This window comes from Pempheris klunzingeri, chromosome 7 (assembly GCF_042242105.1).
Source record: "Pempheris klunzingeri isolate RE-2024b chromosome 7, fPemKlu1.hap1, whole genome shotgun sequence".
NCBI classification, from domain to species: Eukaryota; Metazoa; Chordata; class Actinopteri; order Acropomatiformes; family Pempheridae; genus Pempheris; species Pempheris klunzingeri.
Window position 1 is genome coordinate 8,541,829 of NC_092018.1, and position 20,791 is coordinate 8,562,619.

Sequence of the window (20,791 nt, forward strand, 5' to 3'; positions counted from 1 at the left end):
TATAAATAAAACATCTTCACACTATATCATAATATATCACAAATTTGTTAATAGATCATAGTTAGTGAGGAGCTAATAATTTACACATTACGTAAACACTATAATACTACTGTATTTACAGGTCAGGTAGTTTAGTCCAGTGGTTCCCAATACAGGGTTTAGATCCCTCTAAAGGATCACACGATACATCAAAGCAACGAGTAACCAAAGCTGTCAAATAAATTTAGTGAAGTAAAAAGGACAACTTCAAAATCAAACACAGGGTCTCTGCAGGATCTGTACTATTACACTGTAGGTCACTCTGCACCATGCCTGTGCCAGAAATTAAATGTTTGCATGAGTGCAGCAGTGTGTGTCTGCAGGTGTATGTCTAAAACACTTACATAGATGGATTTTGAAAAGTATTCCTTTGCATTCACAATTAAATAGTAATGCAGGTTATGAAAGAGCACTCGCTAGATACTGAAATGGACTCTTAAGTTATTCAGATTATCTACCGCATAGTTTCCTCTTTGTGGTTGTGTGAAAAGCAAAAAAGGGCAAATAGTCACTGCTGAAAGCTGCCAATGGATTCAGGCGTGCTTACAGTGGCGAATAAAAAAATAGGAATGTTGAATGAATATAGTTTCCTGGATGATTTTTTGACATTTAAAAAAAATGTATGGACAAATGATACATTTATATACTCATACTGTATATACTGCATGCATATTCATTCCTATCCTGTTTTTGTTTTTTTGCAAGGTTAAAAAGGTAAAAGTTAGTTACTCTTCAAGGGCTGCTGGACCTATTCCAAAAAAAATCTACAATAAAACACACCTACCATAAACCACATTAGAATGTCTTTGGGTCACAGCAAACTTTAATTAAGTAACATTACACAGTCACAGTCATTACACATTACACATCACATTAATATACAGATACCAAATACTCTAAAACACACTTTAAGTCCCAATAAAACGGGCCAACATGTACATATTATAAACATGATGGGGCCCATTTAAACTGTGGTATTCAACACTAAAGTTCATATCAACCTTAATTAAGTGTTTGCTGAAATATTCAATTCATTTCATTGCACTTTTTTGGGGCAAATTGTCCAGTAGCGTGGATTTGACATGTTGCAGGAGCTCATGTGGGCTACAGCTCGGGGCGGGGGTCTTGATGGGCCCTATTAGTATTCCCGTCCTTTGGGTGCGCAGTGTTGCCAGCCACAGAGCCACGTCAGGCCTTTAGCAACTGCTTGTCTTCTACTGCCTCTCCAAGGTTAGAGACAGGCCCGCCCGACGAGCTGCGAACAGTCGAAGGAACAAACACTTGGGGAGCCGACCTGAGACCGCCACAGCAGGAATTAAGTTTTTTTTAACCTTCAGATTTTCTCAGGCTCAAAGTGTCGGCTGTGCGCTGTGAAATTGTCAGCTGGGACGTCGGCAGCGTGTTTTCGTCTCTATAAGGAGGTTGAGCTGAGAGAGAAAGATCGTTATCGCCCGTCTTATTGGTGCTTAATGGAAACGCGCAATCATAAAAAATGGTTGCATTTGGAGAATATCCGTGAATGCGATCGTCTCCTTCCGACATCGGTGCGTCAGAGGAGACACCTCAGCTAGCTGGACTCCGGGTTGGGTGTGAAGTCTTCACTGTGCACCGTGTGCTGCTGGAGTGAAGGTGACTTGCGCCCCGTCGCAGTCGAGGCAATGCGGAGAGGAGTCGCAGGCGCTCATCCGGTACTTTTCCTGCGCTCTGAGGCTCGTCTAGGAAAATATTTGCTCCGTCTCCCACTCTAGAGGGGAGGAACGTGAGAGATAGACAGAGCAATAACTACAATCGAGGTACAACCCAGCCAGTAGTTGGCGAAGGTGAATTGAGCGTGAGCGGAGGAGAGAATAAGGTGAACAGTGAGGTGCAGGGTGGTGAGGCAGGAAGAGAGAGCGTGGTGGAGTTTGAGGGGGGGAAATAGGACAAAATCGTTCTGTATTAGGGCTGTTTTATTAGTGGATGTGTATGCATGAGTTCTGCATCGAATGGGCGCAAAAACCGCCCCAGATCCGCCGGGAACATCTTCCAGATCGGCAAGCCTCCTTACCGAGACCCACAGAGGAGGGAGAGCACCGAAAGTACCCGCAAAGCCCAGCGCGCAGTGGCCGACTGCAGAATGGTAGGTTTGCGACACGTCAATGCCTGCATGGTGCCTCTAATAAAGAGTGCTATGTTATTATCCCAACCTTTCTTTGTTCTAGGACGATCGGCTATCCCGTGCATGCAGGATGCACAAGCGACAGCTGTTAATAGCTGCAAAAAAAAAAAAAAAAAAGACTGTAACCCGGTCTGGGAGCCTAAAAATAGCTGTATGCATTTGCATTGCTTTGTCGGCAGTGCAGCCTAACAGATCATCTCCGTGTGCAGATTGACTGTGTGATTTGCATTTGGAGTGTGTAAAGCTGCTGGTGATTTTTAGGCTGATTTCAAAATTGCCCGAATTACAAGATCATCCGCGGAGGTGTTCGTGACCGTGGCACGGAGGTCCCGTGTTTTGATAGATGCTGGCAGGAATGATCATATGTGCAGCCTGCTTCACCCTTTCATACATCAGTGAACGTCATGGAGCCTCGCTGTTCGTGTAAAGGAGTACAGCAGGGTGCTATGCAGGAGTTGCACAAAATGAGCGAAATGTTTGTGCCCCAATCTCAAGCTCCGATGTGCAAACAAGCAAACTTAGCATAATGGGACCCCGTCAATGAAAGAAAATCAATTCATTCATCGTGCACTCTGACTTTGCGGATAATTTTAATGGCAATGCTTCACTTTTTTTTTTTGCTTAATCACATGTTTCTCTCTGAGATCCGATGGCCTGTGTGACCGCATATGTGCAAGGTTGCAATTTTTGAAATACTACTTCCATTGAAGCACACCACCATGCACCTGCACTGGCACATTATTTGTCCCCAGTGTGTGCGGAGGAAACAATAGTAAGGCTGGATAGAGTGCTGCTCAGTATTTCCGTCTTGGCTTGACACGTTTTCATGTTGACATGTCAATACGCTGGCCGAGGATAAAAGCTTTTCCACCGCAATGCACAGAACTGGGAGCTTTATTCCAGCAAATGTCGTGTGTTGTGTCTGTGTGGTGCTTCCTCGACTGTAGGTCACTGCACTTTGTGTGATGTTTTTTTTTATCATGTCATTGTAACACAGATCGTCCAAGAATTCAATACACTTGTGGCTCTGTACCGTGAACTGGTCATCTCCATTGGCGAAATCACTGTGGACTGTCCTTCTCTACGGGCCGAAATGCTGAAGACCCGAACTAAAGGCTGCGAGATGGCGAGAGCGGCGCACCACAGTCTCTCCTTGATATCGGGGTGAGTTGGCACAGACGCTGTCCATGGTGCTGAAAATGGGAACCGCACCAAATGGGGCGCTCTGCAATACTGCTGCGCCCAAAGCTGTGAAGTAGCTCTTTTTTTTTTTTTTTTTTTTAACCAAAGTATGTCTCTAATTTGCACAAGCATTTCCATTTTGGGTACTAAAGCCTGCTCTTCCACACTTCAAAGGACGTATCCAAGTGTCTGCGCCACGAATGTGGGCTTGAAGTGGTGAAAGAGTTTGGTGAAACAGAACACGAGATCAGCTTTTAAAAAACCACGTTGTCTCTAATTGGTGGTGGGGCAGCTACACCAGGAAGCAATCACAACAACACGCTGTAACTGACCACTTCCCATTAGCCGGGCCTAAAACGTTAATGCATGAAGTGGAATGCTTCCCAGGATGAATATCTGAGATAATGTGCAGCCAATGACTTTTGCATTGTTGCCTTTAATGTATTGCGGGAGTGGTTGTGTCTCACTTATGGTCATTTGAACATTTAGATTCATGTGCGGTTTTCAACAATGGATGTTATTGTTTTTTTAGAGTGCAGAATGTTTATGAGAATCCAAATCTTTGGGGGCGTTTCTTTCATCAAAAGCAAATGACAGCATAGTGAAATAGTCAGCGCAAAGTGATTAGATTCGAATCTGCTGAATCATCCGTGTTAAGAAATAGTTTGTTTATGACAGAAGTTTGGGTTGAAGGTGGGGAAAAAGCCTGTTGACTTGGCCTGCACCCTCCATTTAGTACAACATCTAGTCCACATTGGTGCCAGTGGAAGAAGGGCAAAGTGAGGCTTGGGATTTGAAGGTCCTGAGTGAGGCTAAGACGCCAGCTGACTTGGCACTCTCAGACTTACTTAAATAACAATCGGACAGACTGAAGCCAGTGGTGAGAGAGATTTGGAGGATGTCTGCAGTGCTATCTGCTTGCCAAAGCCTGAGCACCGTTGGAACAATAACAGCATCAGGTTCACTGTAGCTACAGCCCATATTACTCCTTACAACTGGTATACACATTTGTTGGAAACGACTGCTCTCCCATTTAACATTTTAAATTTAAATTTTTTTTTTTTACAAGGACAATTTTAGCTGTACTTGTTTCTGCTTTGTAACCTTTTTCCTGACTCAATAATTAATCCACGTGCTATATTTCGCAGTGATTTAAGAATGCATATCCTTCACTCTCTGTTACATGCATGACAAAATTTGCACATTTAATGCACGGGAGTTTGAACCGCACATGCGTGACACACTCATATGCTTAGCCAGTAAACATGTCTTCTGCTTGTTTCCTTTCACGCAGAGGCATGAATCATACAACAGCCATTAAACAGGGCCATCTCAATTGCTTTTCATTGCAAGGTTTTAATAACAGCTCATTTAAATATTTCGAGAGACAGTGCAGTTTACGGAGTTTGTGCTCTCCACTATTCTTATTCCAATATATGGATTCTAATTATACAGCTGGATACACTTAGGCTATACCTGTCTCTCCAAGACAACAAGTACCATCCATTATAGTCCTGTGCTTGAATTTCGTGCTGCTGCTGCTGCTGCTATAGAAGTAAAAGCGGAGCAGCAGCTTTAGAAAACATTCTCACCAATGACAGCATCAAAATCATTGTCATAATCATCATCAGCACATATTTCAAGCTCCTTTTCTAAAAGCTCTCCAGGCCATTTCAATGTCCATCTGTGCTACAAGAGACACAGAGCTCGAAGTAGACAGCACAGGTCATTCCCCTTTAATCAAATAAAGCCAGTGTGTCTGAATGGTTTGAGTGATGCGGGGCCTCTCTGATGTGCTAGAGGAAAGCTGATAAGCAGGATAGCATTGAGGACAGCTGTGCTTTAGCAACAGTACTGTAGAAGGCAGCACTGTGACAAAACAAGGATGGGAAGAAGAGGCTTGCTGTTAGAAGAGGGGAACGCTACAGCATGATATGTGTGAGAGATGTTCGTACCAGGTGCAAGTTTCACGCCTTTCATCACTATCACTTTCCCATGTGATATCACACCCACTGAATATCACCTGCTGTAGTTTCCCCTTAAACACCTGATTTATATGGTTGTGAAGCTGCTGTGGTGTCTCATAAAAGCTAGTGATCAGCTCAGGGTAAATAAAAAAATACTCAAATGGGATTTTTATGTTTGAACTTGTGCATTACAGTTTATTTACATATTCTCAGACTGTTAAACAAACCAGAAATGTGGACACACACTGGCTCAATAATAACCAAGCAAAATCCAGCCAGTAGCGTTTTTGACCTTGTCTACTGCAGACACAAAGCAACAGAACCGGATCTAAACAAGCAGATTACTCCTACTTGCTTGTCATTAATGCATCAGTATTACCGGGGCCACTCTTTATATTTGTTAAAAGTTATGACATTTCAAAATAAAAGCATCTTAGTGACATTTGGCATTTCTGGTTGACTGTTAATGATGGGGCGTTGAAGATGTGCACGCCTAAAAATGTAAATATTATACAAAAGTACTGCTTTTGCTATCTTAGCTATATAAGTGATCATATTCCTCTAACATATACTGCACTCTTTGTCAGCTCAAACAACAATAACTGTCTTTAGACTAAGACAAATCAACTACTCAGTGAACCAAATATCTAACATATGATAAGGTCATATTTAAGGAATAATTAAGTTAAGCAAAATTTCCTGTTTTTGATTTTTTACTTTACTAATTGTTATACTGTCTTTTACTATTTTACTTTCTTGCTTGTTACCCAGTTTATTTTTTTCATATCACTGAGTGCAGTTTCAAAGTTATATGCTGAACAATGATCTCAGTCTTTAGAGAGGAGGTGCTATTAATGTTCCAGCCCGTGATAGCTCATACATATCAAGTAACTGAGCTCAACAAGGCAAAACTCATCAGTCTACCACTATTAACCTTTACACAGACACGGTGTAAAAAACAGAACAGTAATTTTCATTTTTATCCATGAAGTTGGTCATTGTATACAGAGTTCAACAAGTTCCAGCTAGCCAGTAACCTTGTTATGTTCCATCTATGTGCCATTTCAGGCCAGAGGACGGGGAAATCCACCCTGAGATCTGTAGGCTCTTCATCCAGCTGCAGTGCTGTCTGGAGATGTACATCACTGAGATGCTCAAATCTGTGTGCTTGCTGGGCTCCCTGCAGCTCCACAGGAAGGGTAATACACGAACACGCCTCGTGGCGTAGCTTTGTACAAACTATAGAGTTTGTGTGTAGGTATGAGTTAACATATGTGTGCTAGTTTATATGCAGCATGATTTGTTTCTCGTTATTAAAAGTTTAATTGATTGAAAAAAGCAAGAAAACCTGTCAGAAGACACAACACTGAAATATATTCACAGATGTAATTATTCATTGACTGCTTTCTACCACAATTTTTGATCCAGATTGAAAAACGTGATCAACAATCCTGAATGTAAATGACCAAATATAAAGTGATATTTTTTAATGAAGTTTACAATGATCATGTGATATGACAGGTAATTATTCTAGATAATTCTAGATTTTTCACCTGTTTTTCCATATGTTTATTGGTGACACATGTTAAAGGTGAGCTGCTGTGTGTGTGATCCAGGTAAGGATTCCTGTGGACTTCCTGGGGGCGACAGTAAGATGGAGGAGAGCTCAGACATCCCAATCCTGGAGGACACCTCCTCCTCTCCCACTGACTGTCCTCAGCTCTGCTGGCTGGTGGCCACTGACATAGAAAACATAGAAAAGTAGGTAGACAAAAAAGTGTTGTAGTGTGTGTGTGTGTGTGTTATGGTGTAAGTAATTTTACGTGTTATATTACAATAACACAAAGGACTGAAAAAAAACATTATATATATATTAACATTATGTATAGTAACAATTAAAACATTGTCTCACCGCATCCTCCACCTAAAATGTTCCACTTTTAGCCTCTCTAATATTGTAATAATTAATAATTTACTGCTGGAATTGTAAAAGTTTTTTTATGAAGACGTATTTCTTTATGAAGAAAATTGTACATGTTTTTTCTGAAATCATTAGAATTAGTGTACTACAGAGCAGAAAAGCAAAATACGATATATATTTTTTGTTATAATTTTAGATGACACTAAAGTTGTGGGCATGATGTTTGTGTGTGAAAATATATTCTGTTATAGATGCTACACATACACTACATGAAAGCCCTTATTTGTGTTATTGCAGGGACATGAGGGAGATGAAGAACCTTCTCAGTAAACTCAGGGAGACAATGCCTTTACCATTGAAGAACCAAGGTAAGATAGAAAGTGAACACTTCATTTACCTTCGACCTCTTATGTACGTGTATCCAGACACACCTCAGCCTCATAGTGACACTTTAAAAATCTTTTATAGTCAAAAAGTTGAAAATATTCATTGGGATAAAGAGTGATTGTGACTTGAAAAAACGCTGTGCTATTGTTAAAACTCGCAAAAGTGTCAATGGCCTTGTATGTTCTTGTGCCCAGATGACAGCAGTTTGCTGAACCTGACTCCCTACCCACTGGTCCGACAGAGGAAGAGGCGGTTCTTTGGGCTCTGTTGCCTGGTAACCAGCTAAGGGGCCCCGCCTTCGTGGGTAGGAGGCAGCAACAAAGACACCATTACCCACTGTCCTTCACCAATTGTGTCTCCCACCAATCTATTACTGCCATTTTCAAATAAATTGTCCCTTTCTCTTTTTTTTAAAGGCTGCCCATTTTATAATTTTATTTTGTAATACAAATAAGAATTGTAACTGCAATGTATGTAATGAAAACAAAAGTCATGAACATATATTTTAAGATATTTTGCAACAAATTTTCCCTTTTTTGGTAAATGAAGTCAGATATCTGCTTGTCCGCTGTAAAAGAGAATGAGAGGTCATTTGAAATAATGTCATTGTTCAATTACTTCCGCAAACCTGAGTGAATGAAATGAGGATTCACGTTAAAAAAGGGAATATAATTGTCTGTTTTTGTCAGAAATAATGTGATAACTGAATAGACGGCCATCCGAAATATTTGAGGATGACACTTGCAAAGACCAAGTTATACATTTGTCTGTCTAAGCTGAGATGACAGGTTTGTGCAGAGTAAGTTTGTTGTGTATTACAGTCTCTGTTTTCTGTTTCTTGCTGTTTTTTCTTCTTAATGTACTTAATTTAGTCTTCCATAAACCAAGAACCTGTACCCAACTTTAACTTTCCAGCTTCAAAATGGAATATATGATACAATACTCAAAAAGAAAACTTCTTTGCACACAATATCTATCTATAAATTGAGACATTAGACTTGTATATACACATACTCTTTACGCAATGCTCTCTGAATTATTTTCAAAGTTGGAGTTGGTTTGCAAAGAATCTGTTGGTTGTTATAAGCGGGGAGGGTCTGCCTCTGTCTGCTGCAGTCAGTGCAGGCAGAGGACAGGCAGCATGGGTCTGGCTTATAATTGATAGTGATCAGTGTTTAGGGCACGGTGATGGTACGGTAGTCGAAGATGATAAAGGTCATTTTACATTGTTAATAAAACTTTTGTTATTGAAACTGATCAAGTAGTCTGTTTTTTGTTTTTTGTTTGCATGTAACCCACTTATATATCCACTGGGTGGAGACAAACTACCAAAAAAGACAAACTCGTGTGACACTTCTGGTGTTTGGGATCTGGTTAAAATCAAACTGTGCATCGAACTGAGTTAATTTAATAGGTTGATTGCATTTTAGGTGATTTCAGGTTATGTGAATGATTGCAAATTATGAATTCATGTTTTGCTGCTGTATTTCCTCTGGTTTGCTGTGGATTGTGCCACTGTTAAGCCAGTTTGTAGAGTAAACGTTCTCATCTGTGAGAGTTTGAGCGGGAGAAAGAGAAATGGAGATACAGAGGGGGAGAGACAGAAAAGCCGGACAATCTTTAAGCAAGTCCATAAGAAAAAGCTATTGTTCATACTGTACCAAGGTTCAGAAAAATAAAGTGAAAAAGAAACAGAGAGAGAATGATTATCCCAAGACCTCAGACGTGCTGGTCAGCTGCATTTGGAATGAAATGTATTTATATCAGTAAATTGAAAACTTCCTTAGTGTGCAGTGAACAGAGGCTGACATGATTTATTCAATAAATCCTTGATCCAAAAATTGTACATTTACACTCTTTATCATAATTTAGGCACGTAAGTTAGATGAACTAAAAACTCTAAATTGCCTGCGGATGTGAACATGAGCATGAACGTGTGCTCTTTGACAAACTGACACATGCATGGATACACAGTGCCCCACACACTGGAGCAGCATAGGCACAATTAAATGCATATTATTGTGGTTTTATATGTAAAACATTTATATTACAAAATAATGGCAACCTCTTTAGTGACATTAACAGTGACATTTTTAGACTGACAGAAAAGCTTTTGCAGAATGGAAGATGTGTTACAAATTAAAAGAAAAAATCGAAATGCTATGGCTTGGGCTGCATTGACTCTCAACATTGAACAGCTTTTGAAGGTTTTGATTGACCACCATCATCAAAATACCAAATGAGGGAATATCTTTTGAAAGAAAGGTGTGCAACCCTCCTATTCAGGTATACAAAATTGAAAGGTTCATGTAAAGAAGTACTGAAGCTCCTCTGGCCCAACACGTTACTAATGCTGTGTTTTTTCCTTCCATTTTGTCACCTGTCTATACCTATTTTGAGATCCTTGGATTCAATGAGGTTCAGAGCTTATAGGGTGTGATAGCCTGTCCGTACATGCCTGACCATTCTCTGACGCAAACAACTCTCGAGCTTTTTTAGCATCTTCCTCTCACCCACTAGCCTTTCTGTACAACACGGTGGAACTGAGAGATGCACATCTGCCTGACAATAAGCATTTCGGTGTTAAGAGGAGACATAAAGTAGCTGGTGTCTTCACACAGTTTCACAAGCAGGTTCAGACACACACGCATACATGCACTCACACCATGAGAGGGCAGCGAGCCAGAGGCAGGAATAGACTGTCAGCAGGGGTTTGCTTGGCAGGCTGAGCACTGTCTGGTTTAGAAAGTGCAAGACATCTTTTGAAATAGACCATATCAGTCCAGAGCACAGATTTTCAAACATTATCTCGAGGGACATTCACATTTACTTCAAAATCCAGACTTACTTTATGGAGTGTATCGTGTATGCAACAATTAAGAAAATCAACCACTCCACCAATCTCTTTGTAATAATTACATCTGCACGTAATTAGTTTTGGGGCACATCTGTCATCAGATTAAATACAATAATGAACATAAATTCTACACGGCTGATATTTTGCTGTTTATTTCTTGTTTTAATACAGTTTTACATCATAGTATTATAAAGGTGCTACAGTGTGCATGTGTTGAAGCAGTGACACTTGATACAATACTAATTCACTGGAAAAATACAAGGAGAGAGTTATGCAGGATTAATGTGTAATGGAAAGCAGAGATAGAAGCTCACAAAGTCAAACCCTCCTCCTGCATCCTCAGGAAGTGCAAGGCAGGATACTGACAACTGACACCTTTTCTCCTTTACATCGCTGAAGTCCTGCTTCACACTCGCTCATGGTCTGATTAGCTGCAGTCGCATCCTCCCCAACATGGACACACACATTTAATCCTGGGGTCAAGCAGTCTGCAGAGCCCCTACAGCGGCACTCGTTGGTTTGATCTGAAAGAATGGTTTGTCGACAAATGACATGAGTAACAAATTGTACATTTTGTACAGTATCGTGGCTTGTTTGCAAGCTTGGGCGTCCCTCCATACCGTCACAGGTCTCCCATATGTGACACTTAGTGCAGCCTGCTGTTTTGCGCGCTGGCCACTTGCAGGTGCTGTCCTCTGCTATCATCATGATCTTTCCCATACACTGCAGCGCATGCATTTTGCACACATTCAGAAGGGCTGATTTTCCGCTCTCAGGAATAGTGGTGCAAATCTCCAAAGACGAACTGGTGACAAAAACAAAACAAAAAACCACAGCAACCATAAGAACAAGAAAATCAATCCACTCAGTCCAATTTGAAAAGGTCCTATTACTGATTTGCAGAGTAAACATACGTGCACTCAAAGGGCATTTTGCAAACACATCTTCCTCTGGAAGACTTCTCCCACGGTTTACATTGCACCAAGGGAGAGATGCTTTGTGCCATAACAACTGTGGGATACACAGAAATCATTCTTCCACAATGCTAATGGACTAATATCCATGCATGCAATGATAATAAAAACATACTGCATGATACAGTAATGCATGAGAATATGAATGTAGGGTACAAATGCTGCGCATCATGTTACACAGCAGTTCCGCAGATCATTTATGTGAAGTAAAATTTACTTGGGCTGCATTTGATTTCCGCTGGATCTGGTGAAAAATGCAGACTGGGGTTACAAATAATCGCTGCTTCCCCTACTAGCTGCATCCCCGCTGGACAGGACAAGGTGACTGTCTCCCCTATGTCATAGCCCTGCTTCAAGGGAGAGGCTATGACATCATCAGCGAGGGACTTAATCATGCACCTTGAGACTGGGAGAAAAAAGTTGGACTTTAACAAAGTAGCGCCGCAATTCATTGTGCTTCTAAATGTTAAACTTGAAGTAGACATGCTCACCTTTGCACAGTCCAAGGCTGGCAGACCAGGTTTGATTAGCAGTGCATTCTAGGATGCTGAGACCAATAAGATGGTAGCCTGCTGTGCAGCTGTATTCAACCTTGCTGCCCACAAGGTAAATGTCTTTAGGGTCCTGTGGAGCAAGTAGTGACAAAAATGAACTTAAGTTTCATATTTTAGTTCTGACATTTGTACAGAAACCTCTTGAATAGGAGACTGAATGGAGACTGAAATATGAATGACAAATGCGACCCAATGCCATTATGCCAGGCTCATGTCACTTCACATGAGACACATTAAACATTTCATAGCATAGCCCTGTTGTACAAAGTAGCTTTTTAAAGCTTTGAATGCAAATATTGATCATTAATGTCTATACCCATGCACAAAAACATCTCCCACATTAGTGCCATGTTGGGTCTCAAATGTGCTTTAGAATATACTTTATTAGGTTTACCAAATTACATTTCTCCATTTCAAAATCTGGGTGTGTATTCTTTTGGTAAATTAGGCTTACTGATGCACTGACACAATATTGGAAAATGTGTAATTAGTATAATTACAAAAATGTTAAATATTTGCAATAAATTGTTCCACAAAACACAGTAAATTCAAGTCTGGCTTTATCTTTACCAGGATGTAGCCATTGATTAGAGCAGGCGGGGTTCCACACTTCTGAGCTGGTGAGAGTGTTTGGTCAAAGCACTGAGGCTCCATGGATCTGGAGAAACAGATAAAAATAGGTTGTTGTATAGCTGCATATTGATGAGAATCTGTGTGAAAGTTTCTCAGTGACTGGTGGCGAAAACTGCTCTCACTGACTTTAAGTGTTGCAGCTCTTGGTCTTCACAGTCAGATGTCTCAGCTGGTTCTCCAACACAGCCATCCCCGTTCTGAGGAACAGGATTAGAGCAGGAACGACTTCTTGACCTTCGACCCCCAGAGCATGATGACCAGGCAGACCAGCAGGCCCAACTACCGTGGATCACTCCTTAATGAGTAGATATACAAAGGAAGAAAGAGGGAGAAAGTGAGGAATACATTACAGTACATGTGATATTATCCAGTAAGATGTTACTTCAGTACTGTATTTAGCCCAATAAAAGCAAAAAATTACTATTAAACCATACGCCCACCAAGTGGCTTAAGGAAACTTCATTTAAACAATTTACACATTTAGACATAACCAAGCATAATCATACAGCAGCTTTATATGTAGGCTGTTATAGGGTGTCCATCTTCAAATCTAATTCCCATTCAATGAGATTATTCATTATTAATTAAATGACTCTTTTAAAAATATCGCAAAACCACCTTCACCAAGACCAATCCGTAAAGAAACAATTACCCTGCTGACCCTCTACTTCAGTTCCCTTCTCACAGGCCAGTCCCGATGTGCCAAGCTTACAGATGCATTTGCACTCATCTCCATCCTTGACGACCACACCATTATTGCTGCAGGGCCGGCAGTGGCAGGAGTCGCTCTCAGCAAGATACTGCTCTGTGGCCCTGCGAAGGTAGAGCTTCTTCAGCCCGGCACACTGAACCTCCTTAACCAGCTCTGAGAGAGGCCTCAGCTGCCGAAACAAGAGTTGGCAAAGTGAAGGGAGATGGGACGTGGTGGCGTTTCTTGATAAAATGCCAAACTGAAGTGCATTTAAACTGAATCAAGCATTACGTTCATGCTTTTAAAGTACAGAGAACATATTTTACTTTCCCTCACCTTTTGTTTAATGACATTTGGAAATGATTGAACAGATTCAGCCCAGTTAGAGTACTTTTCCCAGTTCTTGTCTGGCTCAGTGAGCTGCATGATCTTCAGGGCTGCGGTATGTGCGACGCCTCCTCCCTCCACATCCACTGTTTTCAACTGATTCCTCCTGGCATCACCTTATTTAAAAGGGTTTTCAGAAATGGATGACAGAGAGATTCAGAAATTTCAAATGCTTTGATAGGTTCTGGTAGTTTGTAGAATCATCAAAGCTGTACCCCTGAATTTTGTGTTTTGATCTTGACCACTTCTGCAGGTCACAGAGGTGATGGGGAACATAAGAATCCAACGTTGAGTCCTGTCACATTCATTAAACTGCAGGCTTTTACTGACTTGAAAAGAATGGAGAAGAAAACAACATTTTAGCATCTGACATTTAGCTTCAGCTTAGCTGTGGTATGTCAATGGTGAGCAACATGGACTAATTCTATTTTTGTGCTGTTAATTTTACACATAATATTTCTTATGACAAAAACGCAGCCACCGCCCTTAGAAGAAATATGAATGTGAATCACCATGAATGTGAGAAAAAGGTGCTTTGCTCCCTACATGCTCCATCGTAAGTTTTAAAGTTTCTTAAAACCAGGACAAGCTGAACCCGTCAGCTGCCATTCTTTGATTTCGGCCTGCCATGATGATTTGTGAATCCTTACCCATCTGATTTTCAGTCTCTTCATCAATGCTGGCAATGATTTTCAAGGAGCCTCCAAGGTTTCCCTCAGACAGGTAATGTGTTCCAAACCTCTCCAAAACCTTCCTGTAGGCAGCGTAGTCATAGACTGAAGGGAGTCTGGCCAGCGCCTTCCAAAACTCTTCAGATATTGGGACGTACTGAGGAGAGTTGCTCTGGAACTGAGCTACCTCTATGTCATTCTTTAGGACCAAAAGTTTATGGGTCTGGAAGAAGTCAAGTGAAAGCAAGTTTAATGTTATCATTTGATTGTTTCTTTTCAAAATGAGATGCACTGTCACTGGGATTTGCTGTTAAAGATGCAGTGACAGCATTTCAGGTTCCTACACACCTGACTCCTGTCATCCGTCTCGCGAAAATTGTAGTTGCGATATCCTGTCGTGGTCCCGGACACCTTCTGTCTGTTGACTATGTCCTTTGCATAGTGCCATTTACTTTTGTATGTTTCATCACTGAAGTCATTCTGAGCTTTAACCTGAGAACAACACAGGTTTAGCAATGCAATGTCTGAAATCAATGTGCACTAAACTGAAATGCTGAACCTTTAAAGGTACCCTGTGGAGTTTTTCACCACTGGTGGTGCTGACGAGTAATGAGTAAAGTTTTCCATCAGTCAAAAAAGAACCTACATACACACCACAAGATTGTCCTGATCAGTCAACAGATTTAAAAGAAACTATGATGGGAAAAGTGTTTGTGAGAGTAATTATTATCCTCTTTAAGTAGCATGGACAAAGGTAGCATTGTTATACCTTCAGATTTACCCCCCTTTATGCCTAGAATTAACATGTAATTGTATCTGTTCATCTTATCTGAATAAGTAAGCCTCATGCTTATGCAGGCTGTGAATACACACAGTTCCACATTACTGATTTGCATTTTGAGATCTAAAACAATCTAACCTCCACAGGCTACCTTTACAGTATTAAGTGACCAGGAGAAGTATTAATCGCAATTTTAGGTGTTTCCAGAATTGCCAACCATAAAGCTATACTGAGTGGTACTAAGGGGCAGTCTGTAGATGGTGCTATGGACGCCGCTGTAGATGGTCCGACACTGTCCCCCAAAGCTCTTTGTGTTGATGACACTGGCCTTCCGCTTCCCTGACACCATATCAAACCTACAGAAGCGTTAAAAGTGTCCCACTGGTAAGCATATGGTACTGGCTTGTTTGTGCTTATATTGGTGCACAAAAGCCAATAGATTTGTCACTTACCCGAGTCCTATGAGTTCAATATTAGGTGGAAGAGCTGATTTTGTGCATTCATTGTATTCTTTAATGTCACAGCCATGTTCGTCATGTCCGTCCTCCTCGCAGTCCTGATCGCCATTACACACCAGAGACTGGCTAACACACTTCCCTGAGGGACAAACAACAGAGAGACCGCTATATAATTATTCTTTAATTATTTATGATTATTTTAGCAAACAGAGTTTTATTCCTAACCCGATCGACAGCGAAACCTGTCTCCACATCCATCCTCTAGAGGGCAACCTTGTGTGGTTTCACAAGGCCTGGTCTCAGCCCGCTCTCCCTCGCAGGGGTTCCCTCCAAACTGAGTGTAGACAGCCATGGACCGGCTTCTTGTCTGTAACATAGCACAATGTGACAGAGAAGTGTGAAAATAATAGTGGTAACAAAAAAGTTATGCTAATCATTACCTAAACAGAAAAGTGCACAAGTCAATACTAGAACTGGTCTCAGTTCAAGCAAGATTATATGGTTGAAAAAACCAAGTTAAAGTATTTTATGAAATTATATAAAATATTTGTTGATCAGCAAATCCTCCTGACCTGTAACTTGGTGCAGCCATCACATTCTGACCAGTCACCAAAAGACCCCCACTGGCAATGAACTCTCTGATCACAAAACCTTGGAAATGAAATTTAAATCAAATATGATAATAATCAACAAATGAAACAGAATAATCATTGCATATTTGTGTCATGTACAATGTTATGCTTTTAATATGGAAACAGTAAAGGAAACAGATTTACCCTTTACGAGTAAACAGGAGTGGCAGCCATAGCGAGACTGCTAAAAAGAGGTGCGTGATGCTCTGAAGATGAGAAGAAAAAAAGAGGAAAGAGAAGAAGATAGGAGAAGAGAAGAAGAAGGGGAGTCAGTTGTAAACTGAGGACACAAAGTAAATGTAAAAATATTCTAACTGAAATGAGATCTCAGTTACACCGTATATCAAATGTTTTGCAGAAAACCGAAAAATGTGTTTGTAATTTCCCTGTTATTGACAATAAAATCTACTTACCTTCATGGTGAGCGAGGAGCAGCAAACAGAGGAGTGTAAAAGGGGCAGTTATTTATACTAAGTTTTCCTGTTGTTTGTGAGACAAACTCTTGGAAGGACATCCCATGGAGCTCATCTGGTTTGAGGGAGGGAACAAAAAAGAAAACTATTTTCATGGCAACTCCTGCCAAACAGCTCCGCCAGAGGATCATTGTGAAACCAAAAGCAAAAATTCCTCTTGGAGTGAGGCTCTCCGTCTGCTCTACTTCTCCTGACATACTGTCACATCTATTATTGAGCTAATAGAGCTCTTTCACAGCAGACATTTTCACTTGTCATAGCAGGGAACTAACAGCACTAATTACTGCTGTGTTCCCTTTAGGTGCGCCATAAATAATATATGCTATCGCTCACAGCATCAGGACCCTGTTGAACATCTAATAAGCCTGTCTGAACTCTATTTTGCTGCTTCGCCTCTAGTACCTCTCGTCCACACTGGCATGAAAGTTGGGGCTGTTTGAAAGGTGAAGAATGAACCGTCAAGCTAAACCTTTAAGCAAATATGGACAAAAATTCATAGTGGTGCTCAGAATAATGGAAAGTTTGAACATATGCATTTCCACCCTAAATGAGTAAACTCTATCTGCTGATTAAAAACATGAGACATGACAAAAAGTCCCAGAACGAACGAATAAATGGACCTCGAGTTGAGAATTCTTTGGTAGCTTTCCAAGGTCGAGCATAGATTGTCAAACTCAAGCTCAAATGTCCTAAACTCACATAGCAGAAGACACAAAATGAAAACAGACATTGGCTACAGCAGCTATGATTACTGGGCTGTGATATAGTGTAGCAAACACTGGAGGGCAATAGAGATTTGAAAACCATTTCCTCCTTGTGGCTGAAATGCGGTTCAAGGCTGAGCACATTTGTGGAAATGGTAAGTAATTAGAGGCAATTTTATAATGCTTTTGAGGAAAATAGCCACAACAAGGCTTCATAGTTTATTGCAAAGGAGCTACAGTTTTAGCGCATTGCCAAAGGTTGAGCATGGGTTTTAGTTTAAGTAAATTAATATAATTTACCTAATTCTCCACATGCAGGGAGAGAAGCTGGATGACAGAAGTCCAAGAGAATGAGCAGTATATCTGCAGGGAGACATCTCTTGAGATTTTCTGCTATTTAATGAGGAAGTGTTCCCATATTTGTATGTGGTGTTCACATCTCTGTCTAATTATGGACATATATCTGCTGTCACAGCCACACAGGGGGGCATACTGTGAATATCTATCACATGCTGGCAGCTCTAGAGGGAATACAACTGAGTTTGAGTGTTCAGATGAAATGATTTTCAGCAGCTGTAGGGCAGACAAGGTTTTGTTAGTGAGCACTGATTCCTGCTGCCAGTCATTTCTGGAAATAAGTAAGAGACAATCTTGTCCTGCCAACACATTTAGGATGCCAAATTAATGTACAGCTCAATTTAACGTGAGTTACAAAAGAAAGAAAAGGTTACTTTTACTACAGTGGCAACGAGGGTTTGGAAATGAGGTTTCGCATTTTCTGTTTCTGAATCGGTAACAGATGTATGAAATGGAGAAAACTGGGCATCTCAAACTCAAAAAAAAGGGAAGAAAAATAACACTTTGTCCTCACAATCTCAGCCCTTCACTCACAGTAGAATGAAGACTCCTCAAGGTCTTATTCCAGGGTAATTTTCCAGGTACAGCAATTTTAGAGCAATGTAGCAACTGTGTGGCATTTTCTACTTGACTGTCTTCAATGATGTGCAAGTGGAAAAGTGAGCCTTTTATTGAACAATACACAGTAGTATACTTTGTTATTGCATTGGGTGAGTATATCATTTTCTGTATCATATGCGATATATAAAAAGGTGTCTAAATAACTACATCATTCGAGAGACTTTGAAAATCATAAAAACTGGGAGAAAACTTTTATTTGAGCACAGTGTCATTTCAGGTCAAATACTAGACAATCGAAAGATAAGCCATGCTCATTCTGTGCATAATAGACTGAGATAATAGCAAAAGTGATTTCCTGTATTTCTAAAATGACCGCCCAATGCTAAATGACTCAGCTACTGTACAACAACAAGCCAAGTCCCAGCACCTCAGGCTAGAATAACAGTTGGCTCAGACAATAGGCCACCAGACCGTGCCCTCCATTAGTGCCGCTTCTGTGGGTCTCATGATGTTCAGAGGGCATCTTTGACCGCCATCTGCCCTGGAAGTTTGGGTCTGCCAGAGAACGACAGTTTGTGAGGCTCAGACAGAGAGAGATAACGACTTAATGAATATGCAAATTACGTGTTTACTCTCCTCTAGAATAAACTGTATACCATTTCCAACAAGTTTGATTATGTCAGAGAAGTGATTTGTATGCGTGTCCTTGTGGTTAAAATGCATATTATATATAACTATTATGTCCCTGGTTTGATTTGCTTGGGGACATTTGCTCCCTATCATCCCTCATATTTCCTGTTTGTATAGGGTATATAAGAAGTTGGTTTTTAAAATATTTTGGACTTTATGAACAGTCAAAGTCACACATCACTTAACAAACTCTCCAACAAGTTTGTTCAAGCGAGTTAGACGACATACTGTCAGTGAATGGTTCCCAACCTGGAGAAAGAACATATTTTTGTATCTGCAGTTTCTGTCTTTCTCAAATTGTTCTGTTTTATTGTGAAATACTGGATCATTTTACCCACTCAGGCATCTGAAAACTATTCAGTGCTCAGTGAAAACAATATATCTCCATATTTGGTGATTTTAAATGTTACTTAACTAAACTTCCTAAACCTGTGCTGTATGTCTTAAAGTCGATTGAATTATCTAAAAAATGTATGGAACAGTGGAAAAGGGTTACAAGTTGCTTAACAAAAAGAGCCACACGCAAAAAGGGTGGGAGATCATTGACATATAGGCCAGAATGAATTATCCTTTAACAATTTGTGATACGTTTTGGTGTCATTTAGAAATGTCTTTGAGTTTAGTTTCACAAAGCGGTGATGTTGTCTGTGATGAACAAGGTCATAAACCACCAGTGGTCTGATCGATGGCCCTTTTAGACAGTTTACAATATAAACTCTATTATTTCTCTCTGTCTCTATCTGTCCCCTTGCTGTGAGTGTTGCCTGATGCCTCCATTTGCTGTTAACATGTCTGAACGACTAAAAGAATCCCTCTGTCCCCACTAATGACCACAGCTTTAATGACTTTTAATAATTATCTGTGTATCCCTGCCTCATTTAATTGAATTTTATATGAGGGAGAACAATGCTTGTTCTTTTTGGCAAATTTTGATGCTGCTTTTCACGTCTCTCTCGCTGTATTGTTGTATTCCAGCTTCTATCCGCAGACAAATTGCCACTGTGTGTCATATAACCTCATAACTAGACACCTGAGTGGCTGATGAAATACTCTTCCTCCTCCTCACACTCCAAACTTTTCTGAAAACTGCGCATTTCGTTACTGCCCCTCTTTAAACTGTCTGAATGCCATCATCCATCTCTACCTCCCACACCTCTACCTCCTCCTCATCTGTGTGTTTGCCTGTGTGTGCGTGACAGAGAAAGACAGACAGACACAAAGATGCACGCACACATAAGCACACACTAACGTTTGCACTTTCAATAAAGTCGAAGGATATATAAACATAAGTGCATTTACTTACACTTTTTGCTTGAAAGCATTACTAATGACCTGCAACCTGTCGGTGAATGGAATAAAGCACAGTAATATGCCTCAAAAACCAAATACAACCCAGAGGAAAGTAAGATTTAAAGAACCTTCGCATCATGTCCAAAATAATACAGAGAAAGTGAACGAATCATGCCTTTTCTTTCCCTCTACTGTAATGTGCATGCAGATGCTGAAGTCTCAGAAAGTCACCCTGGGTGCCACTGCCCACCCGCCTCCAGGTCATCTCCCTGGAAACTGGATGATTTCAGGATGCTCCTCTGCTGAGATAGGTAACAAAATACTGGTATGTCAGCTTAAAAGCTGCAAACGTACTCTAGATTTAGAACTACCATTTGATGATTTAATTAAATTTCAATTTTATTATAATGGCTCCAGGACTTTT

The 20,791-nt window shown here is 40.6% G+C and overlaps 2 protein-coding genes across 2 annotated transcripts; one reads left to right on the forward strand and one right to left on the reverse strand.

Moving 5' to 3' along the window:
* The first annotated feature begins 1,983 nt into the window (after positions 1-1,983).
* On the forward strand, positions 1,984-8,200 carry rgs7bpa (regulator of G protein signaling 7 binding protein a). Its single transcript, XM_070834379.1, has 6 exons — positions 1,984-2,158; positions 3,195-3,361; positions 6,415-6,545; positions 6,963-7,107; positions 7,565-7,635; positions 7,849-8,200. Exons 1-6 carry the CDS (start codon positions 2,009-2,011, stop codon positions 7,938-7,940), a joined length of 756 nt encoding a protein of 251 aa, XP_070690480.1. The 5' UTR covers positions 1,984-2,008; the 3' UTR covers positions 7,941-8,200.
* A 2,447-nt stretch (positions 8,201-10,647) lies between these two features.
* c7a (complement component 7a) lies at positions 10,648-16,815 on the reverse strand. Its single transcript, XM_070834082.1, has 18 exons — positions 16,706-16,815; positions 16,437-16,498; positions 16,233-16,311; positions 15,886-16,027; positions 15,655-15,799; positions 15,420-15,558; positions 14,770-14,913; positions 14,401-14,644; positions 13,966-14,079; positions 13,700-13,866; positions 13,325-13,553; positions 12,799-12,967; positions 12,610-12,697; positions 11,977-12,109; positions 11,703-11,891; positions 11,426-11,522; positions 11,132-11,316; positions 10,648-11,035 (listed from the first exon to the last, which is right to left on the reverse strand). The coding sequence occupies exons 1-18, from the start codon at positions 16,709-16,711 to the stop codon at positions 10,851-10,853; spliced, it is 2,517 nt and encodes an 838-aa protein (XP_070690183.1). The 5' UTR covers positions 16,712-16,815; the 3' UTR covers positions 10,648-10,850.
* Between the last annotated feature and the right edge of the window lie 3,976 nt (positions 16,816-20,791).

What these genes read in the sequence shown, in the direction of transcription:
- rgs7bpa (XM_070834379.1), top strand. Translation starts at nt 2,009, where the DNA reads ATGAGTTCTGCATCGAATGGGCGCAAAAACCGCCCCAGATCCGCCGGG. An exon ending in CAGTGGCCGACTGCAGAATG is followed by an intron (nt 2,159 to 3,194) that starts GTAGGTTTGCGA and finishes ATTGTAACACAG; the next exon opens with ATCGTCCAAGAATTCAATAC. An exon ending in GACATAGAAAACATAGAAAA is followed by an intron (nt 7,108 to 7,564) that starts GTAGGTAGACAA and finishes GTGTTATTGCAG; the next exon opens with GGACATGAGGGAGATGAAGA.
- c7a (XM_070834082.1), bottom strand. An exon ending in AGAGACTGAAAATCAGATGG is followed by an intron (nt 14,080 to 14,400) that starts GTAAGGATTCAC and finishes ATTCTTTTCAAG; the next exon opens with TCAGTAAAAGCCTGCAGTTT. An exon ending in GGAAATCAAATGCAGCCCAA is followed by an intron (nt 11,523 to 11,702) that starts GTAAATTTTACT and finishes TGTATCCCACAG; the next exon opens with TTGTTATGGCACAAAGCATC.